The 24,281-nt window shown below is 59.6% G+C and overlaps 1 protein-coding gene across 11 annotated transcripts in view; it reads left to right on the forward strand.

Moving 5' to 3' along the window:
• ARHGEF10L (Rho guanine nucleotide exchange factor 10 like) overlaps window positions 1-24,281 on the forward strand; it is a 159,783-nt gene that overhangs the window by 35,534 nt on the left and 99,968 nt on the right. For 6 of the 11 annotated variants that reach the window (XM_055332262.1, XM_055332268.1, XM_055332257.1 and 3 more), the window contains exons 2-4: window positions 16,399-16,478; window positions 22,721-22,909; window positions 23,654-23,687. In XM_055332262.1, coding sequence (XP_055188237.1) covers window positions 16,442-16,478; window positions 22,721-22,909; window positions 23,654-23,687 — 260 coding nt within the window. In that variant the 5' untranslated portion in view covers window positions 16,399-16,441. Of the gene's footprint in view, window positions 1-6,269; window positions 6,522-15,954; window positions 16,146-16,398; window positions 16,479-22,720; window positions 22,910-23,653; window positions 23,688-24,281 lie in introns of those variants that run through there. The other 5 variants (XM_055332263.1, XM_055332266.1, XM_055332261.1 and 2 more) reach the window with 4 other exon arrangements.

The raw sequence follows: 24,281 nt of genomic DNA on the forward strand, positions 1-24,281 counted from the left end.
ACCACGCAGGGCTCCAGGTTTGAATGGAAGCTAAGAAATGGTGGTGAGTGAGAGTCGAGGCCGGGCTCTCGGGCGAATGACTGCCACGTGGATCTCGTGCTCGCCAGCAGGAGAGCGGGGAGGCTATTTCTAGAGACGCAGTGTTGATATTTTGTGTATGTTGCTCACACGAGCAGCGTCCCCGGTTGTCTGCTGGGGCTGCTGTGTTCCCGCGTGCGTGCCCTGAACTGTGCCAGGAGGAAATGCAGCCTGGGTGATGTCCCAGGGCAGCCCGCCCCCGGCACGCGGTGGGCGCCCAAGAGGTGTTGGTTGAGGTTAGCTCAGCGGTGGCACCTGGGGCACATCCTAGCGGGGGTGGGGGAGGGATGGCGCACGCAGGAGGGTGTCCTATGTGGGAGGGTGCCGGCCTTATTCTGAGCGACTCCAGGGGAAGAACGAGGGCAGGTTTTAGACCTTGTAATGTGGGACAAAGGAGGACCCAGGGATGAGCGTGTGATGTGGACAGTGACTCAGCTCAGCGTAGGGGCCCGAGCAGGTGGGGTACCCACTGTGTTCCAGGCCCAGTGCTGGGCTCGGCGAGCCCCGCCAGGGGCAGGGGGGCTTTTCCTTGCTTGTCCGCTGATGGATCCCAAACACTCGGAACAGCGCTTGGTTCACGGAGGCGCCTCATGAGCATGGGTTGAACGAATGAAGGAGCGTATTAGTTCACTGGGTCGCAGCAGTGGCGTTACGTCCAGTTTGCAGATGAGTAAACCGCCGTGTAGGGAGGTCAAGTCACACGTGGGTCAGGATTCCGAGTCCGGGCTGTCCGATTCCAAAGCCCGTGCTCTGAGTCACCCACTTGCCAGAGCCCTCAGGGAAAGGACTCCTGCGCCGGCTGGCGGGTTGCATTTCACCCTCGCAGAGACCCCTCTCTTGAGAGTGGCGGAGTGTGGGAGAACAGAACGCTTGATGCAGAGACAGTAGTGGGTTCGTGCTGCGGGTCCCCGTGGGTAACCCCAGCCATGAGTTTCTGCTTGGACCGGCGGGCGCTCTTTCAAGGAGCCAGGTCAGGAGGGGAATCGCTGCTGCCCATCCTCAGGTCCTTCCAGGCGTGGTCTGACGTCACGGTCATCCCGGGCCAGGGAGCAGGGTCGGAGGGCCTTGGCTCGGGCAGCAGCGGGCACACAGCCTTGCCTGCCCCGGTCTGCCCAGCGGGGCCTGCATCTGAGGCTGCCTGAGCCCCGGCGCCTTCTCCAGGGTGGTGGCTGGATTGGTCTGGATGAACCCAGGCATTCGTAGGAACACGTCCCTGCCCTCAGCTTCCGGGTGGATCCAGACGGGAATGCCCGGTGAGACTTAACGTGTTTGCATCCAGCTGCTCCGGGAACCCGGGTTTGGGACCTGGACAGAGGGGGCTGCTTGCTGGGGTCCTGCTGGGGGCAGAGCACTTAATCTGCTGGCCTCCAGGGTCTCCTCTTGATGTGCTGCCCCGCCGGCTCCCCAGGGTCCTTGGGGTCCCCTCTGCTCACCTGGCTGTTGCCCCAGGCAGCCCAGGGGCCCAGATGACTGGCTGGTGGCTGAGCAGTGAAGGAGCAGATGTTGTAGGGCTCCGAGGCACAGCCCCTGGGTTCGGACCCCAGCCCTCCCGCCTGCTGACCACGTGACCGTGAGCAATCTTCTTACCGCCTCTGTGCCTCTGGTTCCTGACCTGTACACGAGGATGCTCGTGGTTCGTCTCTCCAGGGGGTGGTTGTAAAGATTAAGTAATGATAGGAGCGAAGGGCTTGGGATAGGTCCGGGCACTTAGTGTGCGGTTAGTAGATGGGAGGTGTGGGGATGCTGATTTTGGCACTCCTTGGGGGCACGGGACAACCCGACGAGCAGTTGCCTTTTGTCTGCACCCAGTGCCTGCACCCTGACCCCCGCCCGTGCAGTGCTGCTGGTCGTGGGTGCATGAGCGCCTGGGCCTGGTCGCTGGGGAGAAGGAGCAATCCCTTGACCTCGCTGGAGGCTCCCTTCCTGCCTCCCTCCCTCCCTCCCTCCCTCCCTCCCTCCCTCCCTCCCTCCCTCTGTCCTGCTCAGGTGAGCCCACTGTCATGTGTCCCATGCTTCCATTCACTGTTTGAGGCGTGTTGACTGATGGATGACCCCCCTCCACCCCCCCGTCTACCTTCAGGCCTCTCTCAGGAGTTCCCAGAGCCCCCCACGGAAGCACTGCTGGTATCTATTGTAGGTACCCATTCCCTCCTCTTTCACCGGCCAGACTGAGCTCCACGGGGCAGGGACCCACGAATAAGTGTCAAGGGTTGAGCCATGTGCTAGACTAGGCTCGGGGACACCTCGGGATGGGGCACAGCCCCTGGCCTCAGAAAGCCCACAGTCTGGTTGCTAATTCATTAATGCAGAGACAGCTGCTCGGTGCCAACCACGGTGCCGGGTGCCCAGGGCAGGAGAGGCATCAGATGTGGTCCGTGCTCGCCGAGGTCAGGGTCCTGCCTCGCCCTCTGTCCCCACCTTCCATGTTGCAGAGGCTGGGCCGGGTGGCGGCGGCACACGGAGAAGCAGGTGTGTCTGCACCCCCTGGCCGGGTGGTGGGGGAGAGCCACAGAACCCAGTAAGCAACCCCAGCGAAGCGCAGTTTCTTTAGACTTGTAGCCTGGCGTTACCTGCCGTGGAAACCAGTGGCAGCAGCTTTGGTTTCCGTGTCCCCACGACTATTGACGGCTGCGTTAACAGGCCAGTATCCGCTCTAGATCCTCCAAGGACTTGACCAGACGCCCTAAGACCGGGGGCCTCCACCTGGGCACCATTGATGCAGAGCCAGGTAATTCGGGGTTGTGGGGTCGCCCTGTGCCCTGTAGGATGTTGGGCAGCATCCTGCCTCCACCCACCAGGCACCAGTAGCATCCTCCCTCCCCTGCTGAGTGTGACAACTGAAATGTCTCTAGCCAAAACTCCCTGGAGCGGGGGTGGGGGGGTGGGGGGGGGCAGGAGACAAATCACCCGCAGTTGAGAACCGTGGCCTTAAATGGATCAAACTAACTGCCCGATTCAAGGTGGGATGGAAATTTTGAAATCCAATACTGCCTCCCCCACAAAAAGAAGCAAAAGAGGAAAAAAGAGCCCACAACATCCTGTATTCCTTGGATGCACGGATGATCTGGTTTGGCTCAAAGAGCAAACATCCGCTGGAAGGTGGGAAGGCCCTCGGTGGCCGGAGCAGCTGTGCCTTGGCCCAGGCCACCTAGAGGCGGAGCCCCTGGCCGAAGTGACCTGGTCATTGCCAGGCCTTTGTGTGCCCTGCTCTGTGGTTATGACCGAGGGCAGGTCATCAAAGGAGCACGTGGAGTACACGGGACCAGCGTGGGTCCTGGGAGACGAGAGTCGGAATGGGCGACTGTCCCCTGGAGTTTCTGTCAAGCTCGCTGTCCCCTTACCTCATGGTGCATGACCTGGTTTGCGGTGATGTGCGTGTTCGCATAGTGTAGTGTATGCCCCCTTGCAGGACCGCGGCCTTCAGGAGGGCGGGAACCCAGCCTGTCTTGCTCATCAGCAAATCTCCAGAACTTTCCATGGCGCCTGGCATACAGAATGCTCAGTGAATATTTGTGGAATGATCAAGGGCTGTTTTTGGATGGCAGAGGGATCGAGAGATATGAAGACTGGCTTTTCTGGCCCCTGCCCCTCCCCCTAGAATGCCGTTGATCTGAAAGGCTCCCAGAGCGAGGGAGCGGGGCCTGGGGACCTCGGTTCTAACGCAGACGGGACATGTGTAGATGTGCAACCTCCGTCACTCACTTCCTGGTTTGCACCCTGATTTGGAAGGAGATGGTGTCCCTGTCCTCTGACCAGCCCCCAGGCCACTGGGACAGACCTTGGATGGACCTGGCAAAGGCTCAGTCTTGGCACGGAGTGGCCCGGTGTCCCGGCGTGCGTCTGCCCCCCGCCGGCCAGCCGTGAGCACCTGGTTGGTATTCCAGCCGCCAGCAGGAAACAGGGCCCCGGATCCCATTTTCCCAGGCCTGTTCCCTTTCCGTCGGTCACTTGAGGATACTCCTGATACGGTGTGAGTGACAGCCCCGGGCATGCTGGGCGTCACTGCAAGTTCCTGGCCTGGAGACGGACCGTGGTCCCTGAATTTAGCAGAATACATTTGAGGTCCAGCAAGCGAATGGAAGCATCCTGACGCTTGCAGCTCTCCCCGGATCTCCAGCCCGGGGGCTCTACAGAAACGGTACAGCTGTAGCCGGCCCGAGGCCCCGCCTCGGCTTGACCACACGAATTCGGGGAATTGGCACGCCTCCCTGGCACCACACGCTGAATTTCGGTTGTTTCCATGTTTCGCACCAACTAAGGGAACTTAGCATTGCTGTCTGGTTGGAATCCTTCCCCTTTTCTGACTTTCACCCCGTTTCCTGGAATCTTCACTTTCAAAGCAGCAGGAGGCGGTGGAGGCTTTGGGGAGCTTCCAGAGCTGAGTGTCAGCCTCAGGCTGGCTGCCCCAGAGCAAGTCACCGGTCATCCTTTGCCCCCCGTGAGGGCTCCGGGCCAGACACCGCGGGAGAGGCTGCGCCCCGGAGCCTTGCTTGCACCCCAGCTCTACGGCGGCACCACCCTTGTTGGCCAGGTCTGCTGTCCGGGCTGAAGGGAGTCGCTGTCCAATAATTCGCTCAACGGACGGTTCTCGAGCGCCTCCTCTGTTCCAGCCTCTCAGCGGGGCGCTTTGTGTGCACCACCACCTCACGTGATCCTTACAACAGCCCCATGCGGTGGGGATGCTTGGGGTGCTCCTGCGGGGACCCGGGGCCAGGCAGTGGAATCAATCTTACTGTCACGGCGAGGAAACGGAGAGTCGGGACCCAGGCAGGCTTGATCCCAGAGGTCCCTCTCCTCTAAACAATGCCTGGGGCATGATGGTGGCAAAAAGGGGCCCCCTGAGGACCCCCACCCACCACTGCAGGACCAGAGAGTGCTTTGGAGCAGGGGCTGCCCCCGAGTACCGCGGGGTCCCCCCATTTCCCACCGGGCAAGTGGCTGCCTCCCTGGGAGCGGGAAGGAGGTGGGGTGGGCTCGCAGCTCGGGGCGCCCTGCCTGGCTCCAATGTCAAGGGCGGGAGCAGTGGGAAGAGGGAGTTTGGGAATTCTCTGTGGGGCCAGGCTGGGGGCTGCATCGGAGTTACCCGTCCCTGCGTGGGTGAGCACCTGTCTGGGTCCTAATCACGCTGGTAACGGGTGCTTGGAACCAGCTCCCCTGTGGGTCAGCGTCCCGGCTCGGACTCCACCCCGGGACAGGGCCCGTTCACGGTTGACGCCTCCCCCAGTCTCTCTGCTCCCTTTCCACACCCCTTCTCCCTGGGGTGAGAGACCAGCCTGCTGGGGGTGGCAGCCAGCCTGTCTCTGGGGAGAAGGTCCGCACAGACCTCGGGTCTAATCGTGAAGCTTCTGGACCTCACACACATCTCTGTCTGTCTCTGAGCCTCAGTTTCCTCACCTGTAGGAGAGGCTGATCCCGCCCCCACCCCCAGGATGGGCCGCCCCTGGGGGCTGGCAGGAAGACTCGAATTTCTGCAGCCCCCTTGCAGGTTGGGGGGATGAGAGAGCAGCTGGGGGGCAGCTCGCTGTGGGGGTTGGATCCAAGTGCTGGCTGCTTTGAGAGCTCAGCCACCAGAGCTATCGTGGGCCGCGTGGCTGAGGCCTCCGGGTCCCCTGGGACGCCTGCAGGGCTCGTGTTTCAGGAGGGCTCCGACTGCCTGGCCTGCTCGCCCTGCCTTCGTTGGGTGGGCTGAGTATTTTTAACTCTGAGTCTGCAAAGGTTTTTTTTTTTTTTTTTTTTTTTCCCTGCCCGGACCTCTCTTGTGGGACGAAACAGACGGTGCCGTCCCTGACAGACAGAGCTTGGGCCTGAAGAAAGGGACCGGGGCCAGACTGGACCCCAGTGGCTCCGAAAGGGAGGCCTCCTGCGCTCTCCGTGCCTGCCCGCCTCTGCAGCAGCGCTGGGCCTTGCCCTCTGTGGCCACAGCTGGAAGGTGCCGGCCCCTTCCTTGGAAAGCTGAGTGTGTGCCAGGGCCTGTCACCTCCCTGCGTGGGGAAGGCCCGTGCGTGCACCTGCCCGCCAGAGCGGCTGAGGGGGGCGGCCCTTGCGGCCCTGGCGTCCTGTCCCCTCTCCTGGCCACATGCTTCTGACTCATCAGAACCAGAACGTGGATTTTTTTTGGGAGTGAGTTTTTAAAAATAGTCCAAGTCCTTCCTCCAGCCCTGCCCCACCCCTCTTCTGATCATACCCGGTGTTGGTCCCAGACCTCGTCCCACACTGGTTTTGGGGAACTGCCTCTTGCACAGCTTGGCAGTGGATCTGTTTGTGAAGCTCTCCTGGGAGGAACTGTCCTGGCCACAGGCTGATTTTGAAGAGGAGGCGGCACAGTGCTGGGAGTTGGGGCCCCACCGGCCGGCCGTGGCCACCTTCTCCCCGCCCCTGATGGTGGTGCTGGGACTGCCCCCAGGGCCGGCGTGGGACCAGGGATCCCTTCATTCATTCAGCAGGTGTGTGTGGAGGTGTGCTGTGTGCCAGGCACTGTTCCTGGGCTGTGGTTGGAGCAGTGAACAAAATGCTAAGGCTCCTGCCTTTGTCGAGTGCACATCCTGGTAGGAGGAAACTGGTAGAAACAACTCAAACAGCCAGGTGTCCAGAGGTGTCACATGCTGTGAAGATGGGGCAGCAGTGGGATGGGGATGTATGTGCGGTATTTCAGAGGATGGATGGGGAAAGCCTTTCTGAGCAGAGCCCTGAAGCGGGTGACAGAGCTGTCTATGGGTATGTCTGGGGGGTGAGCGTTCCAGGCAGAGGAACAGCAAGTGCAAAGGCCCTGAGGTAGGAGCATGTGCGGGCGTTTGAGGGGTCAAGTTGAGGCGGAGGCTTTAGCCCCAGCCCCTGGCAGGCTGGCGCTGCCCTCAGGTGAGCTGGGAGGCTGGGAGGAGTCGGGGAGCAGTCAGGACTCGGTGTGGATGCTGACTTCAGGATGCCCGGCAGACCACGGAGCGGACGTGCTGAGCAGGCCTGTGGGGAGAAGCCTGGATGGAGTTCAAGGGAAGGTCGGGCGGAGGTGTCACTGTAGAGAAGGAGTCCAGACAGGCGAGGACCTGGGAGGCAGCTGCAGTGGGCCAGAGTCACGAGGCCGGGAGTGGCCCAGTGGTTTGGCAGGGCAGGGGGAGGGAAGGGGGGAGTAGGAGCCTCCGGGAGGGCGGAGGGCAGACAGACGGCCGCGGGAAGGGAGATGGGGCCCAGGCACGTCCACGGGCTTTGGCATCTTGGAGCAGCGGGGGTGGACTCTCCCGGCCTTGATAGTTCGGCAGAGAATGGGGGGGTCCAGGACTGGGGTGCGGGCAGCGTTTGCCCAAGGGAAGCAGGGAATCTGGTGCTGGCTAGAGCTGATGTGGGGTTGGTGAGGTTTTTGGGGTTTTGATCTTTATATCGGCTGGGAATGATCCAGGAGCGGGGAGCTGACGTGTCCCTTGGCTGCCTCCAGAGAGACCCCCTCCTCACATCCTCCTCCTTCCCCAGCCCCCAGGTCCCTTGCATTCTGGCATCAGCTCCGAGTCCCAGGTCCTTTCTGTGGTCTAAGTGGGGCCCGTGTGTGTGTGTGTGTGTGTGTGTGTGTGTGTGTGTGTGTGTGTGTAGGGTGCAGGGGTTTCCCCATTTGAAGGCGCGTGGCCTGAAGAGATGTGGGTCCGTGAGCCCCTGGGTGGGACAGGCCAGGGGAGCCGCCGGCGTCACTCCCCACAGAAGGGTGGGAGGCACATGGCCTGTAGGGGGCCCCGCTGGAATCCAGGACCAGAAACCATCTCCCTGAACCGAACCCCGAAATCTTTGCTTGTGGAAGCCCATCCGCACAGCCTGGGGTGGGGTGGGGGCAGCATGCAGGGCCCGACAGAGGGGTGCTTGCCGGGTGCAGCTGGGAGCCTGGCACCTCCGTGGGAGGGTCAGGGCCGAGAGCCGGGCATGGCAGTGTGGAGGGGGTCGTGGCTGGAGGTCGCCTGCCCCTGTGACATCTGGGGAGCACAGTGCTTTGCTTCCTTGCAGCTGCCTGTTGTGTGGTGACGAGCTGCGCCTTCTGGTGAGTTCCTGCCCCTACCAGGCAGTGCTCATTGCCTTATTCATCCCTCATCCTAACCCGAGATACCTCCCTCCCTCCAGTGCAGACTCAGCGAAGCAAGTTCTAGCAAGTAGTGAGGCCAGGATTGGAATACGGTTTGACCCCAAAAACCCTGCCCTAGGCTCTGATCTGGAATGGAACGCGGGCCCAGAGTCCACTGGGCTCCTGTGGGGTCTCTGCCCGGTAGGCAAAGCACGTCCCTGCTCCCGCCGAGTCCCGTGGGCCACCCCTGCTGTGCGGGACTGGTGCGGACTCTCCGAGGACAGGAACGTGGGCCTCTCCCTTGTTCCTTTGTGCCCAGACCCGAGCTGGGGTCCTGCAGGGAGTCGGGGCGCGAACAAATGTTTCTCGAGTGGGGCAAGCACCGGCGGCACCATCACCGTGGAAGCTGCTGGAGGTGGGCCTGACTTGGGATCCCAGAGAAGCTGGGGGCCACTCAGGGACCTTGGGTGCTCCTGCGGCAGCAGCTTGATACCTGGGCATTTGGGGGTGAAGGGTCCTGCCCCGGCCCCCCCCCCTTGAGGCTTTAGGTCAGCTTGCTGAGTGGCCGGGAGCCACCCTGGCGATCTCGGCCCCTGCCCTTGGCTTCACTTGCGTGCTTGGGGTGGGTGGGTGGCTGGGACGTGCCCCCTGCCTGCGCCCCCACCCCCTTCCACCTGCAGGCTTCTCTGCCTTCCTGGGGAGGTGCCCGTGCCTGGGAGGCCTGGCTCTTCTGGCCCCTCTGCCTCCGCCTGGGCCCTTGCTGCAGCCTGGGCGATCCGTGCTCCCCCTCCTGCGTCAGCTCTGTCGAGGTGCAGGGAGCCACACACGCCTTCCTTTCCTGCTCCTGCCTTGGGCTTCCGGGGACTTGAGGCAAAAGCTTGGCCCGTCTGAGCCCCAGCTTCCTGAAAGGGAGGGAAGGAAGCCCGCCACTCAGGTTTGGTTCCAGCATGGAAATGCCCTGGTGCTAGAATGAGCGGATCGGAGCCTCGCTGACGCTAAGTTGCCTGAGACGGAGGCTTCAGGGGAAACTGAGGCTCGGGAGGGTGAAGGGGTGACACAAAGTTGATGCTGCCCCCTTCCGGCCTCCTGGCTGTGGGCCGCGGGGCCCCATCACGTGGACCACCCAGGACGTGGAGGAGGGTCCAGGACCCTCCAGGGGTGAGGGCAGGACAGTTCAGCCCAGAGTAGGAGGCTCTGCACCTGGCCCTTCAGCCTGGCGCCTCTTGCCTGGGCTGGGTCACTGCAGAGAGGACGGGTGGGACGGGGCCGGTCTGGGGCAGCCCTGTTGGTCCACATGGTTAGGCAGCTTCTCCAGGCTGGCGCTGGTCCACCCCCCCCCCGCCAGAGGGGTGCCGCACAGGTGGGCTCCTCTGGCCGGAGGCCTCCTCCTGGGGGCTGCTCCCCACCTGTCCTGCCTGGACGCCTAGGAAGTCAATGGGAGACGCGGGTTAGGGGGTGGGGACGCCTACTCTGGGCTGGGACAGAGCCTCCATTGTCTGAGGCTTCGGCCTTTGACCAAGCCTCACCCCTGCCTGTAGGCTGGAGGGTGCTCCTCTCAGCTCCCTCCTCCCCCTTCTTGCAGGAAGCCCATCGAGTGGCCCGGTGCCTAGTGGGTGAGAGAGCTGGCCTCCTTGTCCCTCTGGCATTTGGAGGCTGGGGCGGGGCAGGGGACAAGCTCCCCCACTCACCATGCGCTCACCCACCACTTGTTGCTCGCGGGGACCCTGGGCTGCGGATCCTGCCCTGGCTCTCCCGGCTCTCCCACCGCCCGGGACTCCCCGCTCAGCTCAGGGGCCGCGTGGGCACGTCCCTCAGTCTCCACCTCGTCGGTTAGGGGGACTAAATGAACAAAACTGAACTGCTCGGCATGCTCGGTGCACGGCTGCGGAGTGGCATCCGGAGGTGTCAGCTGTCATTTGAAGACGATCATTTCGTGACCTCAGGGGTGATGAGGGCCACGAAGGACAGGGCCGCTAAGTCTGGTGGGCGGTCTGCAGAAGGGGACGACTGTCTGTCCTCAAAGAGCAGCAGGACCTCTGGGCTGGAACTAGCAGGTGTCAGCAACCACCGGCGCTGTCAGATGTCATTTCACTTGCACCTGCGCTTGACAGTTGGGGCCAGAGGCGCAGAGGGTGAGCGGCGTCCTGCGGTGTGGCGGCCCGAGAGCTGGTCCAAAGCTTGCGTCCCCACCGCTCCCCCCGGGGTCTGGTCTCTGGGCAGAGCAGAGGATACCGAGGGGGCTGAGGTTTCCACCTGGGTCGCCCCCCTCTTTCCACCCAGCAGGAAGCCGAGCACCCACAGCTGCTCTAGGCCCTGCGACACGCCAGCCTTACTGGTTCCAGAGAGGGTAGGTCCCAGGCAGGTGAAGGTTCTCAGCCCCTGGGCTTAACTCAGCGGCTGTTGTCCTGTGTGTGGGCTGGTGCTCCGGACGCGGAGATGAAAAGAAGTCCCAGTCCACTGAGGGGGGCCGTTATAAGAGGGGCGGTACGTGTCCCAGAATCACTGTGCCCTTTGAAAATAGACTTTCCCTGGCTGCATCCCTGAACCATCAGAATTGTGGGCTTGGGACGTGTGTGTGTGTGTATATATATATATATATATTTTTTTTTTTTTCTTTTAAAGCTTCATGAGATGGGGCTGGGAAGGAGAGACTAGGTGTGGGTTTTGAAGGTTAAGTAGGAGTTTGCTTGCTGGTTGTGAGTGGGAGTTCTACTCAGAGGGAATAAACAGTCTGAGCAAAAGGCTCAGAAATATAAAAATATTTCTATTTTATAGAAATATAATACAGGTTGGCAAGGTCATGGGCCAGAAAACCCTTCCTGAGGGCTGGAGCCGAGTTTCCAACCAGACAGGGCCTGGGAGCTGCTGAGCCCCCAGAGAGGCCAGTGGAGGGGGAAGGCGCGAGTCATTGAGGCCCTTGCTTGGGTCCTAGACTTCGTCCTGAAGGCGACAAAGAGGCTGAGGGTGTGTGCTGTGGAATGGTCCCCGTGGCAGCAGGGGGCCAGGGGGCGGGTCAGCAGAGGGTACGCCTGACAAAAGGCCAAAAGCCACAGAAACCTCTTGGAGGGCCCGGAGGAGCCGTGGTCCTGACCAGCCCACTCACCCCGTCTTGCTCCGACGTCCCACACATTTCTCCCGGCTCCCAGGAGACACATACGGGTGCCTCCAGGCTTGAGGTGGGTGCACGGGCCAGAACCTACTTCTTGTTTGCCTCCAACCAAGGCTGGGCGGCCGTCACCTTTCCTGTAACAAGGCTGCCTGACTCCGTGATGCCAACATCTGCTGCTTCCCCAGCTTCTGGGACTGGGTTTCTTTTCTTTTTTTTCTTTTTTCTAAATTTATTTTTCATTGGTGTTCAATTTGCCAACATATAGAATAACACCCAGTGCTCATCCCATCAGTGCCCGTCACTGGGTTTCTGCCTCTCCGGACCCCTGCCCCCCCTCCCCTCCCCTCTCCCACGGGCCTCTCTCCCAGAGGCCAGCCCTTCCTGTCCTCCAGCTGCTGGCCCTGCTTCTACAGCCTCCCTGACTGTCAGGAGCCCTCCCGGGGACATTTCTGTAGGCCCCATCCAGGAAAGAGGGGTGGGGCCTCTCTCTTGATTGGGGTGGGGGTTGGCTCAGAGTCAGCTGAGCTAGTGAGGAGGGGCAGGGTTTCCTATTGGGCCTCTGGATGGACCTTGAACTCTAGAGGATGGAGGCACCGGGTAAGCTCTTTGATTAAATCAGAGCCACTGGGACACCTGTTTTAGTGACAGGGCTGCCGAGGGGGGAGGGAGGCGCTCACACTGGCTGCTCTGAGCAAGCTGGGTGGTCGGGTCCCTGAGCTTACCCTGCTGGGCCCACCTGCTGCCCTGGCGGGAGCCCCCCCCAACTCCTCTGTATCTCCCGCTGCCCCAGGGTGGCCCATGAAGGGCACAGCCTCCCGCCAGCCATTCTGCACACGGTGGCAGGAGAGAGCCCCGTTCAGGGGGCCTGCCCGCCCGCCCAGTCTTGGCTGTCGTTGTCAACGAGCTGGCCCCCAAGAGAACACAGTCCTCCAAGACCCTGCCGCCCAAGCTCAGGCCAGCGAATGTCCCAGCGATTGCGGCAGCCAGTGTTTCCCGGGAGCTCACTCTGGGGGCAATGCCTCATCTCCCTGGCTCAGGACCTCTGCGCGACAGGTGCTTGTGAGGTTATCAGCCGCCCTGCTCCGGGGAAGTGGCGGAGCCGGGATTGGAACTCAGATCTGGCAACACGTCCCACGCCCTTTACCCGCCTTTACCTCTGCAGCGCAGCAGTGCCGCGGGCCCTTCCCTCCGTGGCCCGGCTTCCACCCCTGAAAAGCCGGAGCGGTGCCCTGTTTAGGGTAGAGGCTTCCTGGTTCCGACCCGCTATGATGTTTTTGCCTCAATGTTCTTTTTTAGAAAGCGGGAATGGTTATTTTGTCGTCCCTTCTTATAATGCTCACCTGAGCCTAACAGCGTTACTGTCTACGTGGGTCTCCTCTCGGGCCTCTGCCTCTGTGCAGTTCTCAAGCACAATCCGAATCGCTTCTATACTCTGCTGGGCTGCTTTTGGTTTTTCCCCTGGCTCGCCTTCACCAGCCAGATGGCCTCTTTTGCCAGAGACTGTCATGGCAGGAAGGTTCTGGAGCCCTATTCAGAGAGAGGCTCACTTCAGGGACATCACAGCACCTTTCTTCCGGCTCAGGCTCCCACCTCAAGAGCTCCCAGACCATGTACAACTCAAGGAAGACTTAAAAAAAAAATTAAACAAGGGAAATAGTCAAATGACTCCACCTGTTTGCCTAAGCACGTTCACTCCCAATGACCTGGCTCCTTGCCTGTAGCAGCCTGGAAAATAGCCTGCACGGGAGCTTCATGCCCATTTTACAGAGGGGAAGCCTGAGGCTCTCAGAGGCTGAGGACAGGCCTGCGGTCACACGGAGAGGAGAGACAGAGCCCAGCCTGCAGGTGGCTCTGGCTGCCTCAGGCCACTTTCTCCAGATCCCCAGAGTGAGCCTCCCCCAGGGGCCCTACACTCCTGGGGTATGGAATCCAGACACAGGGTACGGTTTGCTGCCTCCCATCTTGGTGGCGACAGCTCCAAGTGTGAGCATCTTGGCACTGGGTGAGCCTGCTGCATTGTGTGCTTGGCCTCAGGTATGCTGCCGGGAGCCCCGAGGGGCAGGTAGTGGGACCCCCTTTGTACAGATGCGGACACTCACCAGGCTCACATCATCCCCTGGTGGAGATGCGACTCCAGCCCGAGTCCCCAGCTCCCAAGGCAGAGCTGTGCTCACTGCAGCCTGTGCTGTATTAATAAGAGCCACGTACCAGTGGGTCCCAGGGACCCTTCCACAAGCTTTACCCATATTTACTCCTAATTATCTTAATAACCTGGGGAGGTGCTACTTTTTAGCCCCCATTTTGCAGATGAGTACACCGAGGCTCTGAGATGGGGGCTAAGTAACTCATCCAAGGTGTCCTAGCTACCGAGTGGTGGGACCCCGGTGGTGTCAGATAGCCTGAACCTTTTCCTAACTGTGGCCCCATGAAGGTCTCTGGTGTCAGCAATGGGAGACACCCCTACTCCCTCACCTGCATCCTCCTGAGGCTAGGGGCACCTGTGTACAAATGGTGGCCACAGGGCTGTGGGCGTGCATGGGGCTTGTGGGTCCGTGTCCTTGCCTGGGGACCTCACTGCCCCAGATTAGTCTGTAGCAGATGCCCCCAGATTCCAGCCCCAAAGTCCAGAGAGCCATTGTGGTTGGAGGAGGGAGAGGAGGGTTTGGGGCTCAGCCCTAGTGTTGTCACCTGTCCCCTTGCCTCTGTGGCCTGGGCAGATCTCTCCTCCTCTCTGTGCCTTGGTTTCCTCATCTGTAAATGTACTAATGCAGATCAAGCTTTGGGCTTGGAGCGGAGCTCAGGGATCACCTCTGCTGGGTGAGGAGAAAGGGGAGGACAGCTTTCTGGCCTGGACGGAAAGGATCCTAGGTTTCTGCATCATCAAAAAATTGTATTTGAGCAGCAGTTTGCATAGGGCATGGGGCTAACTAAGCTCCTCTCCTTTCCCTCCTGTACACGGGGTGTCAGTGTTCCTGCTCTTTCCTGAGGGGTTCTGGGTGAACCCCAGGGAGGAGGCACCTGCCTCAGGGCTGTGGGGCTGTTGTTGGGTCTTTCCACTGGCAAGGGAATTTGCAAGCATTTTAGTTTGTTTCCCAAAGCCCTTTGCTGAAGTAACGTTTCTGTCTTGATGGCTTTGAGTGTGGGGCTCCCGGGCACAGCCACCGCCTAGGGGACACCGCCTAGGGGAGAGCAGTTTGCATTGAACCGAGTGAAAGTTGCCGTCCTCCTGGACGCAGCAGCTCCTAGAAGGCCTGGGCTTCTAGGCCCACGTACGGGCTCACGTACGCACTTGCTCGAGGCCCTCCACATGTCAGTTGCTGCTGCGTTCATAAGGCCAAAACCCCAGGAGCTCCTCAGTGTCCCCTGTAGAGAGTATATGTTCCACCCCTGCCCCCAACCCCCACACGACGCAGCCATTCAGAAAAGTGAGGCTGACCTCTGTGTCCTGGTGTGAAAGGTCACCAGGGTTCTTAAGCTTTAAAAAAAGGTGGTGCAGTGTGCTTCCCCCCCCCTCGCGTGAAACAGGACACGTGAACAGGCACAGGGATAAGCAGCACACCCGTGGGCCTTTTAGAAGGATCCCAAGGACCTAGTGAAGGCAGTTGCTTCGGGGTGGGACTGGGGGGACAGAGGTGGACGGGGGTGGGCTGGGGGGACGGAGGTGGGAGGGGGTGGGACTGGGGAGATGGGTGGATGGGGGTGGGCTGGGGGGATGGAGGTGGGTGGGGGTGGACTAGGGGGATGGAGGTGGGTGGCGGTGGGACTAGGGCAATGGGGGTGGATGAGGATGTTGGCGGTGGGAATGGGGAGACATGTGGATGGGGGTGGACTAGGGGGTTAGAGGTGGGTGGGGGTGGGACCCGGGGGATAGGGGTGGATGGGGGTGTTTGGGGGTGGGACTGGGGGGATGGAGACTTTGCTCTGCACCCTTACGTTGTCTGGGTTTTGAGAGGCAGTGGGGTGTGGTTACCTAATGGGCACGGCCTCCGGGGCCCACGGCCTGGCTTCAAACCCTGGCTCTGCCACTTAGTAGATGTGTGATCTCGGGCAACTTACTTACGCATTCTGGGCCTCGTTTTCTCATAGTTTGTCTGATTTCTAATAGTTGGATTAAATCTGTTAATATTTGTAGAGTGCTTAGAATAGCATCTGAGACATGGTAGGCACTATGGGAATGTTTGCTGTTATTAATTAATTGCCATTTACATGCGTTCTGTGCTTATTGGGGAAGCCGGTTAGTAAAAAGTAAAGGCTTTAGGATTGCAGAGGAAAGCAGGCACGCAGCCAGGGGGTGGCAGGGGCTGATTGGACTGTAGGGCTCGTGCTTCCCTCCAGGATCGATTCTCCCCTCCACAGAAAGGTCTAGAAGGACAGCACCCAGCTCAGAATCGGGGGTGCCAGTATGGAGTGGGGAGAGCCCTGTCCCTCACTGCCTGGACTTGTGGCAAGGTTGGCTGCAGGCCCTGGGAAGCCCAGGGAGCCCCCGCTTTGAGGCCAGGGAAAACTGCTCCGAGCTCTGAGCGTTTGGGATTCTCTCCCTATGTCTGGCCATCTGCCTCTCTGCATCCCTTTACTTCCCTCACGGCCATGTGCCAAGGCCAGTGGCCCCTCGCCAGCTGGCCAACTCCGTGGGGGCAGGACAGGGAGAGACAAAGAGTGAATGGCCTTCAGCGGGGCCGCAGGCGGGGCTGGTGCGAGGGGCCGGACTCCAGGGAGCTGCGGTCACTGGGCGGCCCGGAGGAGGAAGTGTCCGGCCACGTCCATGACAGTTCAGGCGTGATCCAGCTTCTGGAACACAGGAGCCCCAGCATGATCCTGGCCTCTGGGGCTGGGGTTCACCTGCAAGCCAGAAGGGATGAAGGGGGGTTGTCTAGCTGGACCTGCCGGGCTCCCCAGGGTCGCTGGGCACTGAGCAGAAGGAAGGTCTGTGGTGGCCTGGCTTTTCTGGGAAGATGGGGCGATAGCTCTGCAGCTGCTGCCTTTCTGGGTTAATGATTTATGGTGGGTGGGGGCTGGGCCCTTTCTGGCACCATCCTGTGCTCTGGGAGCTGCTGGGGAAGGAGAAGGCGAGCTGGCGGGCTGGAGTGCACAGGTGGTAAGCCAGTGACCCCTTTCTGCTTGATGAAACTTTGCCCTTGAACCCCATCTAATTAGATTTTTGGCCTTTTTTTCACAGGCGAGCGGCTGGGACGGTGCTGGTCTGAGCTGGACTTTGTCTGATGGCTTCCTCCAACCCTCCACCACAGGCTGCCATAGGTACCGTACCCCAGGCTTCCTGCTCGTCCCTCCTCGGAACGGGCCTCGGGGCTGGCGGAGGGATGCTAGCTTTGGAGCAGGCTGACCCTGGGTGAGAACCCTACTCTGCTGGGGGTTAGCAGTGTGCCCTGGGGCAAGTGACTGCACCCCTGTGCCTCAGTTTCCTGGTCTGCAACATGGAAGTCATAATCTGCTTCTCAACAGAGTAGGCTCCAGACGAGGGGTGATTCACCTAAGATCCCCTGGAGATTTTAGACTTTTTTTTTTTTTTTTAGATTTTAAACTTTTAGGACACTGTCCACCTGACACCAGGAGCGTGATGTGCTTGGGGGTGAAGCTCATGGATTGAGGGCGGTGACCCTGGAGGTGGAGGGGAAGGGCCTTGGGCCGTCCACCTACATCCGCCAACCTACGGGGGTCGGGTCATCTAGCAGTGGCAGGGTTGCCAGAGTTTCAGGGCGGGGGGTGGGTGTGGGGAGAAGAAGATGAGGAAAAATAGACACACGTGTGGAAACATTATTTGTTGTTAATCTGAAATTCAATTCACTGTCCAGCAGTTTACCTGGGAACCCTAGCAGTGGGGCCTCGGACACTGCAGGTGGAGTCCAGGCTCCCCCCCCCCCCGCCCACAGAGGAGCTGGACACCCTTCACCCACTGGGCCCAGCTGCCTGTCTTTGTACCTTCCTCTGAGAGAGGCCGGTGGCAGAGAGGTCCCATGTGAGGGCTTCTTCGCCAACCCTACCCTGCCACCGACACTGTGCGCTGAGTTGAGCCACTTGGTGTCTCTGTGGCTCCGCCTCATCACCGTACACGTGAGGACAGTAACGACACCTGCTCTGGTGCTGTTGCCAGGTTTAAATATACAGAGAGCCCTGGCTCGGGTGATCAGTTGCTCAATGAACGGAAACTATTATCCCCTTGCGAGGTGGACCACCAGGGACCAGGGAGGGGTCCCTTCCTCCCCGAGCCTTCGTGTTCTCCTCCGAAGGGTGGGAGACCAGCCCAGCGAGTCCACCTCGTGGCACACGGTGGCTGCTGGGGTCTCCTGCCTCCCGGGCTTGCTGGGGCTGGCTCTCCCAGGGCTGGGGTGTGTCCAGGAACGTCACGGGCAGCAGGGGCCGGCTCCGGTCATGCCACCTGCCCAGATGGGTGGGAAGGGCTCAGTTCCGGGAGGGGCCTCCTGATTCTTCCTTCTGATAAGGAGCCACGTCTGGCTGCCTGGGTCTCAGGAGCAGGGGAGCGGGGCTCCGGGGACGGGGCATCTCCTGAGGCCTGACGGTGCCTTGGGCCCCAGGATGCTCCCTGCTCTGGCTTCTGCTGCCAGGGGCATTTTGCACCTTCTCCTATTCACCAGAAAATATGAACAAAATGATTTTATGATTGAATCAATTCAGTTCCTTTCACCAAACGTTTGACAGACATTTACTATCCCAAGTATACCCCATATTGCCAGCCGGTGTCATATGGTTGAAACAGGCTCTTTGCTGTTTGCTGATTCTTTGAGAGCTTCCTGTTGTCTTTTTTTTTTTTTTTTAAAGATTTTATTTATTTATTCATGAGAGACACAGAGAGAGAGAGACAGAGAGAGAGAGAGAGAGAGAGGCAGAGACACAGGCAGAGGGAGAGGCAGGCTCCATGCAGGGAGCCCGACATGGGACTCGATCCCGGGACTCCAGGATCATGCCCTGGGCCAAAGGCAGGTGCTAAACCTCTGAGCCCCCCAGGGATCCCCAGCTTCCTGTTGTGTTAATTATAAAATTCAAATTCCCCCAAACACCTCTTCACGGTCCTCTAGTTCCGTCCCCCTTGCTCAGGTCTTGGGGGGTCCACTGGGTCTCATGCTGTTCGTTTCCACTCCTGCTACGGCTGCAGCCTGGGACACTAGCCCCACTCATCCTGCGAGGCTCTGTGCAGGGGTGGCCCGTGCCTGAAGCCACACCAGCGTCTGGCCAGCGTGAGCCCCTTGCTGTCCCTGGGCGCTGGCTCGGGCCCTGGGGTTCTGTGCTCACCTCTTGTGTGCAGTGAGCTCCTTGACACTGAGTGGGCGCGTCTTACTCCTCTTTGAACCTCCCAGGCCCGGGAGCTGCTGGGAACAGTCCCCTGCATGCAGGTGTGACCGTACTAATTGGTGTCCCTGCACAGGGCCTGTGGCCGGTTGTTCCACGGGCCTGGCCTGTGACTGGAAAGGCCTGCACATCTCCCCCAGGGCCTGGGGCTGGGCTCTGACTCAAGGCAATAATCATAATCATCATAATCATCATGGAGATAATGGTCATGATGCAATGGCCCTGATGATAAGCAGGACCAGTATCAGCAGTGAGCACGTGCCCTCACACCAGGCGGCTTCACACGGGCAGGTTCATTCCGCCCTCTCATCCAGTGTCCCGTCCTGCCCGATGGCCCGAAAGCTGCTCGCTGTTCTTGTCCTTGTCATAGGTCAGGGAGCTGCAGCCTGGGGGGTATAGTGACCCCCCCCCCATTCATACAGTCAACATCGAGGAGAGTTGTGGTTGGAGCCCGGGGGTCTGACTGTGACACCCTAGTCGTCACTCAGTACCAGCCATGCGCACAGTATCCCCACTGCCTCTCAGGTGGATTCAAGTGGGAGGGGCCACGGGCACTGAGTCCGGGGGTCAGGGTGGGGCTGTATCTGGTCGCCCTCAAATAGTTGGGGGGGGGCTTTGAAGTCATTTATCCCAGCATTTAAAACTTTTATTTTACTTTATTTATTTTTTTAAAGATTTATTTTTTTGAGGTGGGAGAGGGACAGAGGGAGTAGGAGAGAGAATCTCAAGCAGATGCCCTGCTGAACATGGAGCCCAACACAGGGGTTCGATCCCACAACTCCGAGATCGTGACCCGAGTCGAAACCAAGGGTTTCAGATGCTCAACTGACCGAGCCACCCAGGCACCCCAGTATTTTGAAACTTTTATTTTTTATTTATTTTTATTTTTTTTATTTTTTTATTTTTAAACTTTTAAAACCACAGCCCATAGACCTGAGTACAGGTGTGTGTGTGTGTGTGTGTGTGTGTTTAGAGGATACTTATTGTGTGCCTGCTGTGTGCTGTGCGCGGGGCACTACACCAGATGCCGGGGTGTAACAGTGAGCAAAACAGACTGGAATCCCTCATGAGCTTACGTTCTGGTTAGGACACAGTAAAATAAAAGCATCGGACATCACTGCTGATGAGGGCGATAGAGAAAAGTAAGGCAGGCAGGGTCATCAGGGAGTCCCAGGGTGTCTCTGTGGGCGGTTTTGGAGATGGCCTAGAGTAAGGACCTGAAGGAGGCGAGAGAGGGAGAAGATACCTGGGGAAGAACATTCTGGACCCCAGGATGGAAGGTGCCAAAGTCCCGAGGCAAGAGCACGTGGGGCACATTCATGGTGCAGCACAGAGCCCCGTGTGGCTGCAGTGGTGAGCGAGGGGAGAGCAGTAGAAGATTCTATACCACCTGTGTGTGTGTACACCTGTGTCAGCAAGCAAACAGAACTGTCAAACCATGGCAAAAGTCATACCGAATGTGACTTTATTAATATCATGATAAAATATTTAAAAATATCTCAAGCAGTTCATAAACAAAGCAAAATACTGCCTGGGGAATCCCCTAATTGATTTTGTGACCCACCAGCGGGTTGAGAACTGTCATTTGAAAACCATCGATCCAGCTTCCAACTCAGCCCCTGGACTTCCTTTGTTAATTCATCATGTCAAGTGTCCAACGGCCACTTCAGCGAACTTCCAGAAGGCAGCAGGGCTCAGTGGAGAATGTAGGAGGGGACTAAGATGGAACAGGTTCAGATCCGGCTCCCCGCCTCCCAGCCGCATGACGGGGGCTGCTTCGCTTTGCTGCTCGAACCTCTGTGGCCTCGTCGTGTCCAGTGGGGGTGGTCGAGAGGCTTTACACCAGGAGCGGCGCCAGCCAGGCTCTCAACCAGGAGAAGGAGCTTGTGCCATGGGCCACATCATAGCCCGGAGGAGTCCACCCCTGCCCATGTTGACCCAAGCTGTCCCCAAGGCTCCCAGGAGGAGAGGTGGGTCCCCACCTCTGGGGCCTCCGTTTGGTGGGGAGGGAGGCTGAGCTCTGGGCTTCAGCTGCACCCCAGCACCGGAGGAAGGGGCTCCGTGGATTTGGTACATTGGCACCTGGAATGTTCTGCTCTGCAAACTCCGAGGTCACTGTAGGGGAGGGACTGGATTTTTCTAGTCGTCAAGAGACTGCTGGAGTTGGATATGCTCGTCAGCCCCTGTGCTGCTCCATAGAGCCGTCTCTCTGCTCCATCCACCTTCCTGCCTGCCTACGCATCCTTCCACCTCTGAGCACCTGTTGGGGCTGAGTCCACAAACACGGGCTGGGCAATCCTGTCTTCAAGGATCTCAGGCTGGGAGGGGCCGTACTTATGACAGGTGCTGTTGTGTAATGTGTCTACACACTAGGCCAAGTATTACCCTGGCAGTTCCCAACTAGGGGTGATTTTGTCCCCCAGGGAACATTTAGCAATGTCTGGAGACCTTGTTGGTGTCGCAACTGGAGGGTGATATTCGTTTCTAACTGGTAGAGGCCAGGGATGCTGCTGCAGGTCCTGCAGTGGCCCCAGCATGAAGGCCCCGGGGAGCCAGCGCCAGTTGATAGTGGCAAGGCAGGGAAACCCTGACCTACTTCTTAGTTCACACTCACCTCGGCCTAATGGGGTGGGTGCTGTTTTTATTCTCCTGTTTACGGAGGGAGAAACCAAATTCCAAGAGGTGAAGAGACTTGCTCGGAACCACACAGCCGGTCTGGGTCCCAGGCAGGACCAGAGCTCGTGCTCTACCTTGTGTGGTGTGAGCTACAGCAGGACTGGAGGGGGAGTCCGCTTTGCAGACTTTTTCCCCCCAAGATTTTATTTATCTGAGAGAGAGACAGACAGCAAGCGAGCACGTGCGCACAAGCAGGGGGAGGAGCAGACTCCTGGCTGAGCAGGGAGCCGGATGCTGGCTTGATCCCCGGATCCAGGACCCCTGGATCGTGACCTGAGCAGAAGGCAGGTGCTTAACCGACTGAGCCACCAGACGCCCCAGCTTTGCAGACTTTTAAAACCAGACCACATTGCCCTTTGATTTTGGAGCAGGTTTGCGTGAAGTAGGGGGTTGGCGTAGCGAGCCTCCGGTGGTCCGTCCAGCCCCAGGTGCGAGGAAGGGAGTCCTCCCTGGAAGAAAACTGGGGACCTAAGCCTGGTGGGGCGGGTGGAAAGGTAGAGGGCCCGTTAAGCTCTTTAGGAGAGAGAACCCGTTCCTTTTCTTGTTTAACAGAAGTTGCTGAGCTTCTACCCTGGGCCAGGCCACCCTCTGTCCCCTTAAAGGGGACAGTTAAGAGGACTCTTAGGGATCTGAGATCGGCTGGGGAATACAAAGGAGCACAAAACACATCTCTGCAGGTTAAACGGGAGTGGATGGATGGAGAAAACACGGGCTAAGAGGGGGCATGTGGCGGTGGGGGGGGCTCTGCTTCAGTTGAGCTTTGCTGGATGGCAGGAGGACGTGGCCCCACGGGGGCCTGGGGGTGCAGGCTCCTCACCTTGGTCCCTGCACGCTGCTTCCCTTTGGGCTCCAGATACTTCCAGGCAGCTGCGTGCGGTGTGCAGGACAGGGGGGTGTGCTCACTTGCATGTGGTGAAAGCACACAGGCACACACGTACCGAACCACACATGAACCACATGCACGTGCATTTTAGAGGCCCCCTTGCAGGGCACCTGGGTGGCTCAGCAGTTGAGCGTCTGCCTTCAGCTCAGGCTGTGATCCCGGGGTCCTGGGATCGAGTTCCGCCTCGGGCTCCCTGCATGGAGCCTGCTTCTCCCTCTGCCTGTGTCTCTGCCTCTCTCTCTCTGTCTCTCATGAATAAATTAAGTATTTTAAAAAATAAACAAATAAAAAATAAAAAGCCCCCTTTCTTACAAAACGGGGAAATAGGAAACAAGAACATGAAAGGTGTAGGTCTGGGTGCAGATGCACGCCTGCTCGCCCTTTAGCCTTGCTCCCTCCCCTCTGTCCACTGCCTACCTGCTTGGAGCCCTCACCGATGACGGGTCACCTTGGGAGCCCAGGGGGGCCAGCTGGCCTGGGCAGGGGTTTACTGAGTCCCTGGGAACTGCCCTCCTGCCCTCACTCAGGCCCGCAGCAGCTCCCCCGTGGTAGCCGGTAGCCTTTTCCCTTGACCAAAACCCAGGCCCTGAGTCCGCTAACTCCTCCTCCCTTCCAGAAGATCAGCTGGTTCCCGGAGGCCCCGGCCCCTCCCCCGAGGCGGAGGACGACCCTGGAGAGGCTTTTGAGTTTGACGACAGTGATGATGACGAGGACACCAGCGCCGGCCTGGGTGTCCCAGGCCTTGCCCCAGAGAAGGACATCGAGGATGCCCCACTGATCCACTTGGACTCCGCCCCCACCACTGGTAAGGTGTTTTTGGGAGCCTTGGGTCCTCCCACTCCCCCGGCCTCTGGGGCTCTAGGCTCCCAGGGATGCCTCCCAGACCCTCCACTGTCCCCAGAAGCAGGAAGGGAAAAACCATTGAGAAGTTGCATTCCGTTGCTTCCCCTGGGAACTGGAGATTCCAAGCATTCCTGCAGCATCTGGTGCACTTTGACATGGGGTCATGGAAGTGGTTGGTTCCGGGTCCTGCTTGGATACAGTTGCTGCCCAGGGCTCGTGTCTCCGAAGCCCCTCTTCCCCAGCAGCTTCTCCCAGGGAGTCACACAGCCAGGGGAGCCACCTCCCGGAGCGGTGGGAGGGCCCTGATAAGGCCGTGTTAAATGGCAGCTTCTGGGCTCTTGTATTGTGTCATCTGGGAGAGACTGGGGACTGGACTAGCAGGAACTTCCTGCAGGCTTGGGGACTAGGGGCTCTCCTTGAGGAGCTGGGGGTGGGAGGCAGGCCCAGAGCTGGCAGGGCGGCTGTTCTGATCGGAGCTGGGATGTGGGCCATGGAGGTGGGAGCGGGCTGGTACAGGTAGGACAGGTAGGGAGCTTAATGACAGTGCGGTGGCTGGGGGAAGGGAGGCAGGAAGCCAGCAGGCACCCAGGTTGGCCAGGCTCCGTCTCTGGCACCCCGGGGAGGCTGGGAAAGGGGGCGGGGATGGACTGAGTCCGTAGGGACCAGCCTCAGGCCTGACAGGCTCTCCTCTGCTCTCTTCCCACAGACCCAGACCCAGCAGCCTCACCACCCCAGACAGAGTAAGTGCTTGAGTCTTGTTCCTTTGCTTTGGTGGTTGGAGAAAGAAGGGACGCTGGTCAGGAGGTGTCGGGAGGGTGGTGCTGGGCCCAGGACTGCTCAGACTTCGCCTAAGGATCCAGCAGCCGTTCCCTCCTGTGGCCTCCTAAGCCAGCTCGGGGGAGGGGGGGTGTGAGCGTCGGGGCGGGGGTTGGCTGCACAGCTGGGTTTGGGGGCTCTTAAAGCAGAGGCCTTTCAGGGTTTTGCTCACTGCTGCTTGCTGCCGGGCTTTGGGGACCTGGGTGCTTAGAGAGTCCTCCTCTAAGGGAATCCTTAGTGGTGGATCTAGGCCCTGGGGTCCTGGCTTTAAATCCTGGCCACCATGGCAGGAGGAGGGGCGTTTGAGTGTCCCTTTCTCTTCCTGGTGTGCAGACCCAGGGGGCCTGATTCTCAGGTGGGTGTCACCCAGCTGGAGAGCTCAGAGATGCAGCTTGCCGCCCTGGGCCCCTGGGGGGGCCATCCGGAATGGGTGGGCCCTGGAGGGTTTCTGCTGGGCCCGAGGTCGGGGGTCGGCCTCTCCTCCCTGCCCGGGGACCTGAAATGAATCAGCAGCCCTG

Source organism: Nyctereutes procyonoides, unplaced genomic scaffold (genome assembly GCF_905146905.1).
Source record: "Nyctereutes procyonoides isolate TBG_1078 unplaced genomic scaffold, NYPRO_anot_genome, whole genome shotgun sequence".
Taxonomy (NCBI): Eukaryota; Metazoa; Chordata; class Mammalia; order Carnivora; family Canidae; genus Nyctereutes; species Nyctereutes procyonoides.